Here is a 19,100-nt window from a genome sequence, read left to right on the forward strand (position 1 = left end):
GTTTATTTTATTATAATGAAATGTACAAATAAAATAAATATTCATTATGCATAGCTTTTTGTATGTATAGAGTGGCTTAAATATTAATATTTATCTTTATCTTTATCGTTATCTTTATCTTTATCTTTATGCGTGTATAATTTTTTCTGTTTTTATGCTTGTAGGTCTGCGCTTCTTGAATTTTCATTAACGGCTAGGCTTTAAGGAGTTTTTCCAGCTTTTAGTTTGTTTTTTGGGGTTTTTCTTTTTTCTTTTTCAGTTTTTGTTGCGTTTTTGTTTTTTTAGAAGTTAGGAGTTTTAAGCATAGTTTTTCTTTCTGTTTTGTATATCTAGGCGTATATATATATATAGAGTTATATATACTACATATACAGATTACATATATATTTAGCATATATAGTAATGTGTTTTTAGTGTTTAAGATTAATCTTTAATTTAGTTTTGCTTCTTGCTTTCTGCTTTTTTTGCTTTTTTACGTGTATAAATTTGTTTTAAGTTGCTAATTTGCCACTGTTTTTGTTGTCATATTTCATATGGATATTCTATACAAAAAGTGTTTGTTTTTGTTTGTGTTTTTGCTGCATTTAGATGTGTTTTCTTTTTACCGTTACACTTAAGTTTTGCTTTTGTTTTTTGTTTTTGTTTTTTGCTTTTGCTTTTGCTTTTACGTTTTCTTTTCTATTATTTGGAATTTGCTTGCATTTTGTATCTCGCATTTCGCTTAAAAATTTCATTACATAATATATAGTATATACAATCTTGGGGCTGCTGCTGGCTGGACCAACTATCTCTTTCTGTTTTAACTATAAAATAAGTTCATAAGCAACCGATTTCGTTATCCCATATTTTCGCTCCTAAGATTTGTTCCGGCTTCGTGGTTGGTAGTTGGTAGTTGGTAGTTGGTAAAGTAAACTAACTGACTTTTGGTTTGCAGTACATCTAGATCGATATCTAAGCACATTTAGACAGGTCTATAGTTGGCTCTAAATTTATCGAAAAGTTCTTCATTCTCAACATACACACACACGCACATACATATCAATTTAAAGATTTAAATTCGTAAAGTTCTACAATATTTTTTCTTGTGTAATTTTCGGTTTTCGGTTTTTGTTCTTTTTCTACAACATCAAAAATGGACTGGACTTGGTATATGGTATATATATATATATGTATATATAATATTTGACTAATTTTACGCCATTGAATATTTCTCTAAAAGTTCTCCCGTGTGTGTATATAGGTATATATAATATGGTGTTTTGTTACGCTTGCCCCAAATTGTTCAGTTTTTCAGTTTTTTAGTTTTTCCGTTTTTGTATATGAAAATAATAATAATAAGAAAAAGAGAAACTTTCTCCCCTTTACTTTACGTTCGTGGAAAATTCATTTGGAATTATTTGCATAAAACTATTTATGTTTATAAAGTAAGAATTTGACTTAGAAATTGAACATTGAACTGAAGAGTTGAATTAAGCAAGTAAAAAACAAAATCAAATAATACAAAAAATCGTTCGAAAAATAATTCCTAATCGCATTCGGTTCGTCACTTTTTCCTCTTTCTTTCCTTCTTTCTTTCTTTCTTTCCACTCGTCGCCCCTTTCGTTTAGTTTTTTAAGCAAAAATTATTTTTTAAATAACATTTCTAATAATTAATAATTATCTGTTTGCAGTCTTTGGTTATTTAATTTTTCTTTCTTTCTTTCTATCTTTCCTCATTTTTTTTTATATATCCTTTTAAATCATATATTAAATATTTTCCGTATATATATATATATATGGGGTATATGTTCACGATCCAGCCCGCGATTTTCCTTGGGTTTCCATTCTGTGCTTGAAGGTTTTTCCTCTGGGAAAAAACCGGGCACAAAAACGTTCACCCCTTAATAGTCGGGACTGGAGTCCAGGAGTCGTTTCTCCGGGGTGAGGTCACCCTTTCGCAGGATGCTCCTGGCGGCACTGCATCCATGTTCCATGGCCTTGCCATTGGTTTGGTTGAGTCCACCATCCGTCACGCCGCTGGAGAGGCTCACGCCGCCACCCAGTCCATTGCCATTTACCCCCAGGGGCACTATGGGCAACATGCTGCTGGTGGAACCAATGCTTCCCACTCCACCTCCTGACCCAGACACACCGCTTCCGATACCCTGACAGCGGCATCCTCGTCCTGCGAATCTCCCGTAGCACTTCTCGCACAGCTTCATGCAGCCCCTCATTGGCCAGTAGAACCACAGGCAGGGCAGGAAGATCGACAAGGCTCCCAGCCAGCCCCATCTCTGGGTTCGCTTGTAGGGTCCGCAGGAGCAGGGATTATCCACGCAGGGTGTGCCATTGCCATCGTCGCAGTCCAGGTCGTTATCCCGGGCACAGTGATAGAACAAGGCCTTGGCACAGCACAAGCAGGAGGCATAATCGATGACCGACTCGGCGCTGCACAGACACGTCTTGTTGCACACCCATGTCTGGGGCAATGGCCTTGGGCTCTGGCACTGCTCACACCGACAGCGGCCACATCTTGGACACAGAATGGGATTCATTAGGCTGGGATCACCGGCCATCACCAGTGGTCCACCATTGCCGCCGGCTCCTCCCGGCTGCAGCAGCTCTTCCAGGGCATGCATGTGCTCCTTTTGCGTGGCGGGTGCCGGCTGCTTGGTGATGATGGGCTGGTTTAGACCCAGGCCCAATCCCAGACCCATTCCCAGTCTGGGCGGTGCCGGCTGCTTCGAGGCGGGTGGTTTGGTGCTGTTTTGCAGGTGCGAATGTAGTAAGCCATCGGTGTGGTCGCTTCCAACGGACGTCGCCTGCGTCGTCGTCGCCAGTCGCGCATGTTGCTGGTGTTGCTGCTGCTGATGCTGCTGTTGCAGGTGTTGCTGCTGCTGCTGCTGCTGCTGTTGCTGCAGATGCTGTTGCTGGTGTTGCAGGTGCAGATGCTGATTCCTCTGAGGCAACAGCAACAGGTGGTGGGTGGTCGTCTGGCCATTATCCTGCTGGCCAGCCGGATGCTGCGAGCGCGTCGCATGTTGCAGCGGCGTGTCCACATACTCGTTGGTTAGCCTTTCGGATTCGGGTCGCGGTTGCGCCAGCGTGACGGGAGAGGCGGGCGGCTGGCCCAGAGCAGTGCTCACCGGCTCAGCGCTTTGGAAATGACTAAGGAAGTTGTTGTTGTTGTTGTTGTTGTTGTTGGTATTGACCAACGGTGCGGGTGCCGGCGGTCGACGTCTCGTAAAACTCGACGATGATCCCGAAACCGATCCCGATCCGGACACACTAATCCCCGTTGCCGTCGTCGACGAAGCCGTACTGCTATTACGGCTCAAGCTGCTTGGACGCTGGGGCAGGAAGGTCAGATGGTGGATCTGGTAGTCGTCAAAATCCGGCGATGCGGGTATTATCGATATCGTATTGTTGTTGTTATTATTATTGTTGTTGTTGTTGTTGTTGTTGCTCGCTGCTGCGCTAATACTAAGTTGCTGCTGTGAATTGTTGTTGCTATGGATTGCTGCGGGTGTTGCAAGTGCCGCTAATGTTGCTGATGCAGTTGCTCCTACTGGATGGTCGACACCACTTAACGTCGGCTCCGGCGCCCTTGGTCGATGCACGCGCGGTAATAACTTCGGGGGCCGGGGTGGCGCCAAGGGATCGCCGCCATTTCTGCGATCCATGTAGTGTTGTAACCAGGACTCCTCCCCCAGCTGCACTCCTCCACTCCTCCTCCTCCGCTCCTCGCTCCACCTCGAGATCGAGATCGCTCCTCCACCTCGAGATCCGAGATCCTCAATGCCGCCGATCGTAGTTGCTGCGCCCGGACTCAGCTCGATTTGCCTTCATCCTTTTGCTGCAGATTTGGACAGCTGCTGATTGCTTTCTGAAAGTAGAGAGAAGGGGAAAATTAGTCAATTGATAAGATGGGTTTTCTTTTAGAAGATGAAAGTTAAAGAACTAAACTATCAAAAATGTTGAAGACTTAGAAAGAGAAAGCCCTGATGCTTCGTAAATATCTTTTTCTGTGTTTATAGAATCAAACTCTCTTGTTTACCTTCTATTTTTATACCATTCTACGTTCTTATTTAAATCCAATTCGGATAAAAAAAAACGCCTAAAAGTAATCCACGTTTATTTATTGCCTCCCCCGAGGAAAGTGCAAGAACGCCACGAATTGGTTTTTGCAGTTTTCGCAGCCACAAAAATGGCACGTAGATGGGTTTCGCCGTGCTCATGGATAAACGCAAAATAAATAAGAGACCAGAAATAGTATAGAAAATAGTATAAAATGGCCAGGGAGGAGGGCGTGCCACCGGGTCCAAAGTGCCAGATGCTTTTGTTTGGATTAAATGGCCAGAAGTGAACTTTTCTTCGTCGACGGTTTTAATGTTTGTAATTAATTTCGCAGCTAGGAAACCAAACTGAGAGAAGGTCGCCCGTCATATATATATTTTGTTAAAGATAAAGAAGGTTTATTTTTTCGGCTTTTTATGTAAACATCATAGGGCAACAGCACACTGGCTTTATGATTATTATTATTATTATTATGATTTCGGTTCATAATGCTCTCGGGTTCACTCGAATCGGCGGGACATGATGTTTCGGAGATTGTGTTTCGTGGTTTCTAGGGAACTGGGCTTGGCCTGGCCCTGCTGCTAAATGTTTAAGATCAAATTGCTTATTTATGCTAGAGACGAGAGAGCGTGTTTCGTAGTACTATATTAGGTTTTCTTTTTTTTTTTGGGATCCGCCGACATCCGCGCCCTCGACACCGCTAACCCCCATTATCTGGCTTAATTGCTTTCACCCCGACAATCTGATTCGAAACCGAAAGAAAAAAAATTCAAAATTCCATTCAGCGTTCTCCTCTCGCTTTCAAATTATTTCCGATCCGCTCCGTATTACGTAGGGCCATAAAAATAAATGGAATAACTTTCATAATTGTTCGATTTGGCATATCAAAAGGAAATTAGCGATTCGGATTCAGATTTGGAATGAGAATGAGAATCATTTGCATGTGTATATTATACTGATATATATATATATATATATACCGATCGAGAGCGAAGAACGAAGCGAATGAATAAAGAAAATGATGCTAATTGAACTTTGACTGAGTACATATTTTTTTTTGTTTTTTTTTGGCGTTGATGATGATCATGTTAATTATGGCACGATCGCAAACGCGATTTCGAGCCATGCGAAATAAAGCATTTTTATGGCGAAACAACTGTATTTTTATGGCATGTTCTTGCCGATTTATAGCTGCATCAGTTAATCTGGTCAACGCGGCGTATGAGTAATGCGATCGGCCGAAGAGATCGAAAGTCCCAGACGCCGCGTTTAGATAAATATTTGTTTACACATAATTAAAGGCCAGGCCAGGCCCGTCGTTGCCCCTCTGGCAAATAAGGAAATACAGGAAATTAATAAACGGCGCCTCTGTTCCATAAAAATTAATAAAAGTGCCAGGCAAACAGACAGTCAAGTGCAAGAAAGTAGGAGCGAATTCGAAATTGGGATAAGAGTTTATGTAAGAAGATACTATAAGACTATCTGTGTAATAGGACAAACCTCGATCTGATATTAATAAGCCTTTAAAATGATTTGAAGTTTAAGCAACTCCCCCTCTATCGACCCCACCCCGTCTGTATATATCTGCCCATAAAAAGCCCAACGAATTATTATTATTATTGTGCGGCATAAAAATTGTTTTTAGCGCCAACGAAAATTTCTACGCCCCAAAAGAAATAAATACAGGGAAACATATAGACGCAGAGAGCTATATAGGTGTATAGGCGAGTGGGTTAAGTGTGTGTTTTTCGGGGGGTATAAAAATTAACACAAACGCCCACTTATTGACGTCATGTCCGGTACTCAAAAACAATTTTCGAGAATGATCACAATTGGGAAAAACAAAATAGAAAATCAACGAAAACACACGTCGTGTGGTGGTTGGTAAGGAGTGTGCGGGCAGAAGGGAAATTCATTTTCACAGCAGCAGTGGCAGTAGCAGCGGATCGCCACTGATTGGCAATAAGAAAATCGCGGCACAGGTCCCACCTCTTTATGTATATTTGGCAATCGACTTTTCCGAGGGCGCACAAACTGTAAGCGTCATTTTCCCCTCCTTTGATATACAAAAAAAAATTCTAGGTAGTAAACTATTTTTAAGGTGTTTTTTAAGAATGAAAGACTTTGATGTTAAAGATAGACACTTTGAGTCCCCAGTGAATGACTTTCAAAAACGAAGTTCAGTTCTTGATTATCAATAAATTGGCAGCAAGTTTTAGCCAGTAAAATTCCAATTAAAAGGTGTAAATGCGAGCCATAAAAAACATATTCAAATTGCTTAATAAAAAATAAATAAACATAATTCAAAGTTTATTTATTTATTCGGCTTGGGCGGCGCTGCCTGACGCACAGCCCCAAAAGTAATGCCAAGATTTCGATTTCATTCTTAAATTAATTGGGCACAGCAGATAGAATACAACAATATTGTACGTAATTTGAAAACAATTTTGTTCGTTTTTTAGCATTCACTCGCTTATTTTTAATTGCGCTAAAATTCTTTCGCCTGTGTATAGTATTTTTGTTTGATTTGTTTTTTTACGTTGGGCAAACTTTGACCTTGGATCGGCGAACCAAGTGGCTGAATAAAAAATAAATTATTTCGCTGGCAGTGAGTGTGATTCAATGGCGCACGAAATGTGAAATGTGGCATTTGAAACGTTTTCATTAATAAGTGAAAATACAATGGGCGAGGGGCGGATCGGGAGTGGGGGGTGACTGAAGGTCTTTGTCGCCCGGCTAATTCATTCAAACGATTCGAAGAGATTCATTCGCCTTTGTTGGTTTGCGTTTGTTTGTTTGCCTGCCTGCTTGCCTGTTTGCACAAACAAGTGTCACTGCCAGTTGCGATTTAAATAAAATTATTTAAGGCAGACAGACAGCCCAACAATACCAACAAAAACAGCAACAACACCGCAAACCGAAGCGTTTTTATATATAAAAATAAACTCTGGCAAAAATCAAATACAAACAGGTTTTTTGTCGTATTTTTTTCGGCTTACTTTTTGTGACTGAGGCTGCCATTCTGGTTAATAAGCCGGCGAATAATGTCTCTGGCCCGATCTTTGCCTTATCAAAGGCTACCTTTACCGTTCCAATTGTCAAATGGATTAAGAAAAGTTATTGCCCAGTAAAGACAGAATGACCCAATTAAATTGGTAACAGAAACAGGCCAGGCACAGGGGTAAACAAAATAAGGGAACTTGTAAGTATGAAAACCAAGGAAAAACTTAATTAGTTTCATTTTCATTGATTTTTCCATGTCAAAATCAACAGTAAAAAACAGTTTAAACCCATATTTGCCTTTCCAAAGTACTTCTTACCTCTTCTAGAGTTCTTTAATAGGTCTTTCATTAAGCCTACTTTGTGTTAACTTACTTTACTGCTGATCTAGACTTTATTTTTGTGGCATTTCTGGAACTGTCAGCAATGACATTACAAAAATAAAGAGTTGCAATTCATTTTGTCATGTCTGGCAGTCGTGCTTATAATTTAGTGATGTGTTTTTAGTTTTTATTAAGTTTTTTTTGCTTTCATTCTGATTGTGTGTCAAGTTCTGCTAAAATAAAAACAACTCAACGAATGTGGTTTAGGTTTGAGTTAAGTTTATACTCTTCGCTGGAATCTCCCTTTTTTTTAAGAATATGTTTTTGTGAGCTCCGCTAAAAATATGTGCGGATACACACGCTCCGAGGGCAGACACACATGAGTAGATAAATGAAATGCGAAGAGCGACAGATGAAAAACCTACACAGGAAACGCTAATGACTGCAGGCAACTCGTAGGGAACCGAACGCGAATGAGAAAACTGAAACTGAAACGGGAATCGCTTGATGTTGCTGCTGTGCTGATGCTGTTGCTGCTGTTGTTGCTGCTGCTGCTGCTGCTGCTGAAGCTGCTGCTGCTGCTGCTGCTGAAGCTGCTGCCACGACAACAACACCAACCAGCCAGTCACAGAGCACAGATCATTAAACTATTTAAATGCCCAACCGACCATATGTTGCAGCCACAGCACCAGCACCAGCAGCAGCAACATCAGCTAATAGTTTTCAAAGCAAATGAGCAGCACATGTGGCAAAGGGCTCACGCACACTTGCAGAGATCTCAGAGTGTATGTGTGTGTGTTAATGATATATACACCAAAGTCGGCCTGAATGATAATTATCATAATGATGATTATGTTCATTCTTGTGTCTGGAATGGCTCGGTTCGGGTTTTCCTTTACTTTTATAGAAATCATTGAAGCCAACTCTGGCTGAGATCGGTGGAGTGTGTGTGTGTGTGTGTGTGTGTGTAGAGTGGAGTAGGGGCTTCGAGGGGCTAAGAAGCCGAGAAGAAGCAAAAGATCAAATCACCAACAAATGAGCTGAGCCAAGAAGATGGCATCAAACTGGAGGCCCAGACAACGGTCTGCTGTTCAGAGATGTCACCGCTGGGAACTGGTTCGGGAAATCGCAAGGCTTGCTCATTTTCTGAGCCTATTTAGTTTCTGTTTTTAAGAAAACTAAACTATAAACATAGCTTATTAATATTTAGTTTCCCAAAATGTTATTACAACTGTTTTCCAATAACAATAATGAAAATGGAAACCCTTTCGAAACGAACTAGTTCCCTTAAGTTACTCAACTCTTTTCAGCTTTTCCCTGCTTTTTTAATGCTGCGGAGCTGTTGTCTGGTCTGGTTTGATCTGGTCTATAGGTCTAGAGAACGCGAAGAGGAAGAGGCAGATGGAGGCGAAGAAGAGGAAGATGGTGAAGGAGAAGGAGAAGGAGAGGGAGAAGCCCATAAACTACAAGTGATCGACCTTAAGATTTTCTCGGGCTGATTGTCTCCATCCCAACCGATCTGCGTTTTCTCTAGGCTACAACCCCGAAGTATATCGCCTGTGTGTGCGTGTGTGTGTGTGCGTAAAGTAGGTAGATTTCAGGTAGAATTCAACGCCGTGAGTTGTAATGACTGTGGCAGAGGCGGAGGCTGAAGCAGAGGCAGAGACTGAGGCTGAAGTGAGTTGCAGTTAAGTGGCAGCCAAAAAGGAAGCTGCAACATGTGTTGCCCTGGCATCGCATCGCATCTCCTTCCACCTTGTCCATGTGCGTAAGTGGTGTTCCATTGTTGTTGCACCTTTTGTCTGGCCATGCACAACAGCAACAACAACAACAACAACAACAGCAGCAGCAACACTATTGCAACAGCAACAGCAGCAGCAGCGGCAGCGGCAACATCGGTCGAGATTCCTACACCAACTCTTGTCTGGGCCTTATAGAAACATCCAACAGATGTTTTCTATGTTTCATTGTGAAAAATTTTCTCTTTTTCCCCGGTGCTAGGTTGTTGTTTTTCCTTATCTAGCCGTCTCACTCTCTGGTTGATTGCTCTCCTTTCATTTTGGATTTATATTTCTTTCTTTCTTATTTTTTATTTTCATTTTTGCCCGGTCCCGACCTCCTTTGTTGTAATTCTCAATCGCCTGCATTCGGTTCATTCTTGAAAAGGTGCACTCGTAAATGGGGTATTATAACAGAACTGAATGATCGGTCGGGCAGTCGGGGGTTAAGCTGCCTTCGGCCTCATTGCCAAGGAATGATATGGCCGATGTTTTATTTGCTTTGGGGCTGGGAAATGGAATCAGTTTATGAAAACAAAAACATATATTTCTGTTTCGAAAAAGAGTGTTTACTTTATGTTGCATTTCCATCTCTACTTGATCAGAATTTACCAAAATTTTAAACAAACAAATTTAATAGAATGAAACTTAGGTTTTCCCTAAAGAAGTCTTCAATTTTCCCACGCAATGGAGACCCACTCCTCAGTACTTCCTCTGTCTGGCATTATAATTTCGACATGATAATACGGTTACCTTCCTGCCGGCGATAGATATCTTGGCCCAACCTCCCTTCGCCAGATCCCCGAGCAACGCCCACAGTTTGGAGGAGGGCCGAACCCTCTCGCGAAGACAGAAAAGTAGGGAATGTTTGAATGTAATACACACAATGTACAGTGAACACCATACAAAGAAGGATGGGCAGGGCAGGGTAGGGCAAAGCAGGGCAGGGCAGGGCAGGGCAGGGCACACTAATAGAGCCATGAGCATAGAGCATACACATAATTTTCTATATCTAATTTGCGTGTTCTATTCAAAAATTCCGTTCACATCCTTACACGCGCAAACGCCCACACAGAAGCTGCTGGCAGAGGCGTTGGCAGCGCCGTCGACTGCACAGGCGACAGCTGGCTGAGTGTCTAAGTATTGGTGAGTATCTGTGTGACTCACACATAGACAATGCTCATTGGCTTGGCCAAAAAGACAAAAAAAAAACAAAAAAAAAGACGACGAAACTAAATAAATAAGAATTGCACAGCAAACTCATGACATGCTGGTGATGACGTCAATGGAAGACACACACACAATACTCACACACACGCACACACACTTACATAGACACTCAACGCCAGGTTGTCTGTCTCTGTGTCTGCTATATAAATTTTCCTGCTATTTATAGAGTCCTTGCCCCGAAATAGCAACAACAATTGGGTCCCCAATAGGCCCGCAAAAACCACCCGAATGGCAGCCTCCTACCCACCCCACCACACCCTGACAACACACAAAAAAGAGACCCAAAATTGGCGAAAGGCAATGTAAACAACCTGACCCGCCCTAATGTACAACAACACAGATTCAGACACAAATACAGGCAAAGACGAGCCACCCACCAACCCACACACACACACAGACAGACCCACAGGCGCGAAGGCAAAGCCAAAGTTGATCAAAGAATGAGGGCCAAAAGTGCGTGACTTTGGCAGGAAACTTTTCTCAATGGCTAGAGATGTCAAAGGGAGGATATTGAACTGAGGAAATCAGTCAAAACTATGAACTTAAGTTAAAAGATAGTTAATATACAAACTTAACTTAACTTTAGGTTAAAAATATTAATCAATTTCCTGACCAACTATAAAAAACAATCTTAAGATTCTGTCGACTCAAACATCAAAAGTGTTGCAATAACGAACAAATCTCTTTAGCCGAAACTTTGATGAATTTTCGCCCAATTAAAACTCAAGAGATAGCAAGAACTTCCCAAACTTTTCGTGTCACGAACACACCCCCAAAAAGCCAGACACATCAGCAGCAAGAAAAAAAAAAGATAGCCCAAACCCCACCCAAAACGCCCACAAAAGCCACACACAGATACACGCACTTGACTCGTCTGTCTCGCTCCTAATTTTCCTCATTTTCCTCGAAGCGTGGCAACCGAAATCTATTTTTAGCTCACCGATTTTCCACAACAACAACAAGAACAGAGAAAAATAGAAGCGGAAAGCCACAGCCTTATAGTGCATATCCCAAGAGCTCCACTGCCCCACCTGTAACTCACAGATAAGACTGACAGGGGAAAACTGACGCTTAAAGTGTTTTTTTTTCGTTCTCTTTTTTGAGGAAGAGGGTGGGGGAGGGCTGGGTTTTTGGGTGGACAAGCACGCCCACCGGAGAGGTCTCCAAGGATGGCTGCGTGGGCCCGTCTTGAGGTCACCTACGCTCACACGCAGCTATAATAAATACACATAAAGTCCTGGCCCACGCTCGGTTAGCTATTTTTGACCTCACACGGGGGAAAATAAGTTAAAAAACATTTAAGTTAAAAGGCAAAGAATGGTAACTATTAACGAGATTCAAATATGTGTTAAAAATAACTGATAAGGCTAACTATTTAAGTGACTTTCATATACTAAACTTCATCAAAGGCAATTTCCTTATCAAATGAAAAGGTTAGAAAGTTCAAAGTAATTTCAATAAAATGACAAAGTAATGTTACAGCAAGTACTAGAATGATTTATTAAATGATTATTATTATATAACTTTTGAAATGACTTCCCTTCTTACACCCAATTTCTCGCTGTGCACTCGTGCAGACTTTGCATATGAAGTGGGGGCCAAGGACCGAGGGAGCTGGAAGCATTTCGCATTTGTTTGGACGTGTCCAAGTTGTCACCTGCTGGTGGCAAAGGTCACGCCCAGGCAATTGCATTACGAGTCCAATTCAAAGGGCTGTCATAAGCAGTTGCCACCACACCTCCCTCTCCCCCCTGAGGATGACATCTCTTGCTCACTTTATCCATGCTGACTGCTCTCTGCATCATCATCAGCATCATCATCATCATCATCTTTGGCTTTATCATAGGTTGTCGTCGTCAGCCATTCATTGACGACAATTCTATGGGCCAACGATTTGTTTTTGCTAGCTGCGCATATATAGTCGGCTATATATATATAGATATAGATATATATATAGCTGTGTGTTTAGGCCATTTCTAAAGACGCTCGATTAATGAGCGTTTTGTATGCGTTGCTCGACCACCGCCTCGCCTCTTGGGTGGTCAACTGCCTCCCCCAACGCACACCCCATACCCCCATGGGCCACAAAACTGAAACTGAAACTGAGGCAACAACAACAAACGGAAGTGAGCTCTGGGCGTGGGCTGATCTAGGGGGGCAAGTCCATTCCCCTGGTCGAAAAGAGGGTGCAGTTATTGTCTTAGTCTGCTAATGGACAAGATTTGCCAGGAAAGCCTCAAAACGTAGTTAGAGCCATGGAAAAGAGCTTTCATGGGGGGTGGATAGAGGGTACATGATGTGTTAAAAATAGTTATCAAATCGATATGGATAAACTCTAGAATATATATTAAAAAAAATATGCGAAATGTATAACAAAGTTCTATAAAAACCAACCCTTTTGCCTTTCTTTTAGTTACTTTATAATCTGATTTCCTTCTTTTTAGCATCATTTAACATTAAAATAGCTCTAAGAAGTTTGCAAGCTAACTAGTAATTACTCTTTAGACCCATTAATTAATGATTAACCTAAAAACATAATGCCAAATCAAAGCCCCTTTGAGTTTACTTGGTTGTCTTCATAAATCCAACACTCGTCAGCTCTTTCGATTGCAGTTGAAAGCAGTCTTGGCCCCCACAACAAACACCCCGTTGTTGTTGTGGTTTTTGTGGGATTTATTTTTAAAAATTATAATTTTCAAAAATAAAAAGGCCATTTTTCGCTGGCGTTTTTTTTTTTTTTTTTTGGTTTTTCTTTGGTCGAGCGTCGTTGCGACGACAAAAATAATGAAAATCACATGTTTGCTTGCGGCATAAAAATGCTTGTTGTTGGCTGCCCCTTGAGTTCAGTTCTTGGGTTCTCGTTGGGCTGTCATTTGGCGTTTTGTGCTTTGCTGGCAGTATAGGCGAACATATCTTATAGATACTTTACTATATATGTGTGCCATGCCCATCTATCCGAGAGATCTCAACCCATTGAAGCGTGCGCCTGCCCATCCCCTACATGTATAGTAGATCTTGGGTTCAGTAAATGTTACATTCCACTTGATTGTTCAGTTATATATCCTATATAGATATAGATTATTATTCTGCTATGTTCAGTTTTTATGTCGTCTTCGGTTGTTGTCGTCAGTATCGTAATATATAGTATATATATCCGCTCAGATCTAGCCAGCCTCCCAGCCTGCCTGCCTTACATTTTGGTAACAGTTTCGTGATTATCTATTTTTAGTCTTGCGAATGCAATTAATTTGCTGTCATTTCGGCCTCTCGCTGTTGTTTGTGTAATTTTATTTTTGCCGACTATTCTTGATATATCCCAAATAAGACAGAGGAAGATATATGCATGGGATGCTCGTGTATATATATATACATACAGATGGGTTGCTATAAATCAGGTAAGCGGGAAGCAGCAACATTAGATTGATTAAAGGCGAGTCTCTGTTCATACAAAGTTACAGGTGATCTACAAAGTTCTCTGTATCTGTATCTGTATCTGTATCTGAAAAACCAAAGGAATAAAGGTGGTGTATAGTAGCATTCCCTCTCAGGGAACCTTCACGACTTCCCCATCTATCTGGCTGTCTATTTGCCGTCTGCGTCATCAACGTCATTGTGGATCTGCTGCTTGGGCTGTGTGCCTGCCTGCCTAGCTGTTTATTTAGCTAATAAAAATTAAGCATTTAATTTATTTATTCAGATATGTATGTCTTTATGTGTGTGTGTATTCACATGTTTTTGGCAGAAAGCAAAGCGAGAATTTCCTTCCATTATGAATGAAATTTGTATTTGTGTATTTTTGGCTATGACATAAATTCAGAACATCGAAAACCGAAAAGAAGGCCACTTAATTCAATTGAATTTTCTTCTTTTTTTTTTTTTTTTTGGTAAAAACCCCCTCTACCAACGAGACCATCGATCAAAAAAAGAAGAGGAAAATATTGTTAACTTATCGGTTGAAAAGTTTTTACGCCTCTTTTATTTATTCTGCCTCTCGTTTCCGTTAGCCCCAGAAATTAACAGCCAGCAAAAAGTAAATAAACTTAAATATTTTTCGTTGCTTTATCAGTCCTCCTCTCTCTTCTGATTTTTTAAGCGTGTGTCAGCGTGAAAAAGAAAGCAAAAGCAAAGGCAATGGCAAAGGCAAAGCCCCAAAAAATCCATCGGGCCTAATACCTGGGGGTCTTGGTCTTATCGAGCCACAGGAAAAAAAAAAGTGTATCGATGACGAAACTGCCTCACCTCACGCTCTTTTCTAGATTAAAAAAAAAGACCCAAAGAACAAAAAAATGGTTTAAAAATAGAGCTGAAAAAAACACGCTGAAGTGTCCAAAGGTTTGCCAGACAACAAAAAGTGGGCAACTGATTAGAAGGGTTTAGCTAAAGTCAGTCCCCGGTCGACTGATTTGTGAATGGAATTCTCTGTGGATCGATCTGTGATCGATCATTGGATTGCCAGATTGCCGATCGACTGCCTGACTCCCTGACTCTCTGACTCCCTGACTGACTGACTGACTAGCCATTATCAGTCGATCGCTGGGCAACAATGAAACAACTTTATAAAAAATTCACATTCTAGAATTTCACCGCAGATGCAAACCGAATCGGAGAGCAATTTATTTTCAATAAAAAAATAATACTCTCCCGGAATATATAGTATATATATATATAGAGAGAGTGTGTGCTTGGATTATCTGTCTGGTCCGATCAGTAAACACCGCTGGGAGGAGACGGCGACGAGGCCAGACAAACAAACAACTTGAAATGTCAGTTAAACATTTTGTTCGCCAGCCGCGAAAAAACACACTAAATTATCAAATATAAAAAGCCAGGGAAATTTATTTGATTCCACTTTGACAGTTAGTGCATTTATATATATTTATTTTTAGCACTCTCCGAGGGGATCAAAGCGATTCTAACTATAGAACGTTTTGTATTCCTCAATGAAATTCTAGAGGGCAGAGGAAATGAAAGTAAAATAGAGATTTTAGGATATATTTTCATATAGAAAGGTAGTAAAATCTATCTTGTTTACAAAACCATAAACTACAGATTAGTTTACCCAATCATAAAACGTTTAATAGACCCACTAACATCTGTAACGTTTCCTGATCGCTTTTAGTGTTTACTTTCCTGTGATGTTTTCTATCGGAAAAATACTATATTTCTTCCTGATCGCTAAACACTACTTATGCTTATTTTCAAACTGAAAAAACATGTCACGATATAGTCATAAATTAATCAGATATTCGCATGGAATAAGCATATATACACCAATTATTTCTATCAAGAATTGTGCATTTCCTGGCAATCCATCTGTTTGAAGGTTAGACGCCAAAACGTGATTAACTCAAATTGCAGCAGTTGTGCAGTTGGTATCTAAGTATCTGAGAGATATACAGTCTTTGGCAGCTGTGGGGGCGAACTTACATTGATTTTCAAAAGCAATCCGTGATACAAATTCCGTAATTAATCACCATAAATGTGTTGTGTAATCCTTTTCGAGGTGTATCCAAAATGTGGCGATGATTTCGGTTTTTTAAGGTTACTACGAGGGTTTTTTTTCTTGTATTTTATTTTTTTATTTTTTGGGTATAATCCAAAGGCGTGAGGGGGGTGTTTTTTTTAGATTCTTACTCGCGATCGCGACTGCTGGTTTTATTTAGCATTTATTAAAGATGATTTTTCGCTTTGCTTTCTTTCGCATTTCATTCACAAAAGTAAATTTAATTAACACAAAAACGACGCCGGCGACGGTGTTTGATTTTGTTATTATTTTTGCCAGCCTCGTATTATTATATTCGCTGGGCTTTTGGTTTATTGGCGTGCCAAAAAAATAATAATAATCAACTTGGCGACCGGCGGTATTGTTGTTGTTGTTGTTGTTGTTGGAGCAACGACGCTGGCACACAGTTACACCAACACACCGAAAGCGGGGGCCACGTCGTCGCCTATGTGTGCGAGTGTGTGGACGAGCGGCGAATGTATCTGTGTATATCTCGCTGCTGCGTGCGTGTGTGTGCGTTGTCTTGAGTAAAAAATATTTTTATGCAATTTTATATACGTACGTATATATATATAGCTATATATATATATATATATATTTATAAAAATATTCGTGTGCGCGAGAGACTGTTGTTGTTTGATTTTGTATTTTTTTTTTATTTGACTTTTTCCCAACACGTTTTGTATTTGATTGGCTTGAGTTGGGCTTTCTTGTTGTTGCTGCTGCTGATGTTGTTGTTGTTGTTGTTTTAAATAGACGTTGTTGATTTTCTTGGAGCAATTTGCATTTTTAGGCACATGATTTCCATTGGAAGCGATTGGTTTGGTTAACTATTTCTATTTTGTATTTCCCAAAAATAAACACTCACTTTTTCTTTGCCACCACACACAATATTTTCAAGTGATTTCTTGTTTCGTATATGGATATATATATATATATGTTTGGATATATATAAATGGGTTGTTTGACGCGGTGAATTGTTTTGTTTAACAGATGATTGTTGCTTCGAAAAAAAATGTTGTAGTTTTGTAAAAAAGTGGCTTGACTTTTGAGGAAATCGGAAAGACAGCGAACGCGGCAATCGCGGCAACCGCTCGTCACGAGGTTTTGAAGCGAAATGAGCGATGTATCTGTATCTTTGAGAGCGATGTATCTGCGAATCTGAAGCGAAATGAGCCGCAGTCGCTGTAGCTCGACGTTCCCTCTGTTACCTCGCTGTTGACTCAAAAAGAGCCCCGCTGTTAACTCACGGCGAACATATGAAGAGCGTGAGAGAGGCGGCGAATTCAAATAACGATCACTCTTTTTTTGCTTTTAATTGAACGAAATTTTTCATTCTCAAAAAGTTTGAGTGTGTGTGAGAGTGCAACTGCTGAATGGGCGTTTTACTGCGGGTTTTCAGGGGGTTTTCAATGGTTTTTCTATTATCTTTTAAGTTGAATTTATATAAATTCATTGAAAAATATTTAATACACTTGAAATTCTTATAAAAAACCCTTTTAAAAGGATGAAAAACAAGCACAGGAAATGCTGGCGGCGAATTGAACTCACTAACACGTTTATACCCACACTGAAACGCATGTATCTGTGTCATTCTGTCAACAGTTTGCCTTATAACAGAGTTCGCTCTCTCTCTGCTCGCAACTTAACAGAACAAAAATTCTCATTCTCATTACAAGTTGATAAATAAAATCTCTCACTCTCTCGCGCGGCGAATTCAGCTGTTGCGACTTTTCGTACTAAAAACCAACCGGACGTTACCGCCCCTAGCCCCCCAAACCCCCTCCTCTTTGAACGCCCCTGGCCCCCTGCCTCGCCCTCTGCCACGCTCTCTGCCCCGCTCTCTGCCCCGCTCTCTGCCCCGCTCTCTCACCCATTTATATCTGTGTGCCTGCCTGTGTTTGAGTAAAAAACGGAAATTGAAAATATGCCAACTTGTAGGCGCGCTCGTTCGTTTCCAAGGGGGTTTTTTTATGAGGGGGCAGGGGGTCGAGGCGAATTCATGCCAGTTTCTTTTTCATTCATTTAAATTTAAATGCAAACAGCGAACGGCGAACAGCGAACAGCTCGCAGCGCAAACAAACAACAGAGCAAAGGCAGCAGCAACAACAACAGCGAGTGCGAGTGCGGCAAATACAGCAAATACAAATACAGCAAAGCCAAGCGACAGCTGGGCCCCCCGCAATGTGCCAGCCCCTCGGCCGGACGACCCACAACGCAGCAGCCTCTGCCTTCTACCCACCATTAACCCTTCTAGGCTATGACTTTATTTTGATTTTTAATTTAATTTTGGGTTAAGCTATTTTAAGACAATGATTTTTTAAATATTTCATATTTAAAAACTATTTTACAAATTTACGAATATTTAAAAAATATCTAAAAATATTAAAAGTCCTTACTCCCAACTAACCGATCTTGGCCATTCAAAATCAAAGCCATCAATGGGTTAAGCAGCTAGCTTGCCTACGCGACGAATCCCCCGATTCGAACAAGTTTTCCACGAATGGGTGTGCTGTCGTCGTCGCTTTTCCGGCCGTTGCGTGCATAAACTTGGTAATTTTCCCCGTCGCCAATTTGCCAATCACCTCTCGGCTCTGCTCATTTTCCATACTATCGGCGTTTTTCCCTCAATGAAATTTTCCTCTTGCGTGTTTTTAGTAGAATTACACTTACTAAACTTTGGTAATTAAAGAGTCTCTTTGGGTTAAAAAATGTGAATTTTCAAATAAAATCTTATATATTTAAGGAAAATGTAATTCTAGTAATTTCATCTTTTTAAAAGTTTTTTCCTTAACTAATTTTCAACGCTTTATCTTTTTAAAAACTCTTTCCAAATAATTTAATTTTAAAAATAAATTATAATACCTTCTAAGCTTAGTTTATATTAAGAAAAATTCCCCCCAATGGAAAAATATATATATAAATTTATATATAAAAAGAAATGCTGACTGCGCTGCCGACTGCGTCGCGTTGGCTGACAATATGAATGAAAATTACGCACACACAGGGAGAGCGAAAGAGAAGGAAAGAGAGGGAGAGGCGAGAAAGTTGGGGGAAAACTCAAGATGTTTTTCCATGTGTGTGTGTTTGGGTTTCCAGCCACTGAGACATTGTAATTGTATGTGTACGTTGCATGAGGTAAGCATAAGATGTTGTGTCCACGTGTGTCCATGTGTGCGTGGAAATGCTGGGCTCAGGTGAGACAAAGGT

The 19,100-nt window shown here is 40.6% G+C and overlaps 1 protein-coding gene across 1 annotated transcript; it reads right to left on the reverse strand.

The window, feature by feature from the left end:
• Positions 1-1,685: 1,685 nt before the first annotated feature.
• Positions 1,686-17,054, reverse strand: LOC108107921 (protein sprouty). The gene is made up of 2 exons (XM_017215743.2): positions 15,815-17,054; positions 1,686-3,865 (listed from the first exon to the last, which is right to left on the reverse strand). The coding sequence occupies exon 2, from the start codon at positions 3,660-3,662 to the stop codon at positions 1,881-1,883; it is 1,782 nt and encodes a 593-aa protein (XP_017071232.1). The 5' UTR covers positions 3,663-3,865; positions 15,815-17,054; the 3' UTR covers positions 1,686-1,880.
• Between the last annotated feature and the right edge of the window lie 2,046 nt (positions 17,055-19,100).

This window comes from Drosophila eugracilis, unplaced genomic scaffold (genome assembly GCF_018153835.1).
Source record: "Drosophila eugracilis isolate 14026-0451.02 unplaced genomic scaffold, ASM1815383v1 contig_2088, whole genome shotgun sequence".
Taxonomy (NCBI): domain Eukaryota; kingdom Metazoa; phylum Arthropoda; class Insecta; order Diptera; family Drosophilidae; genus Drosophila; species Drosophila eugracilis.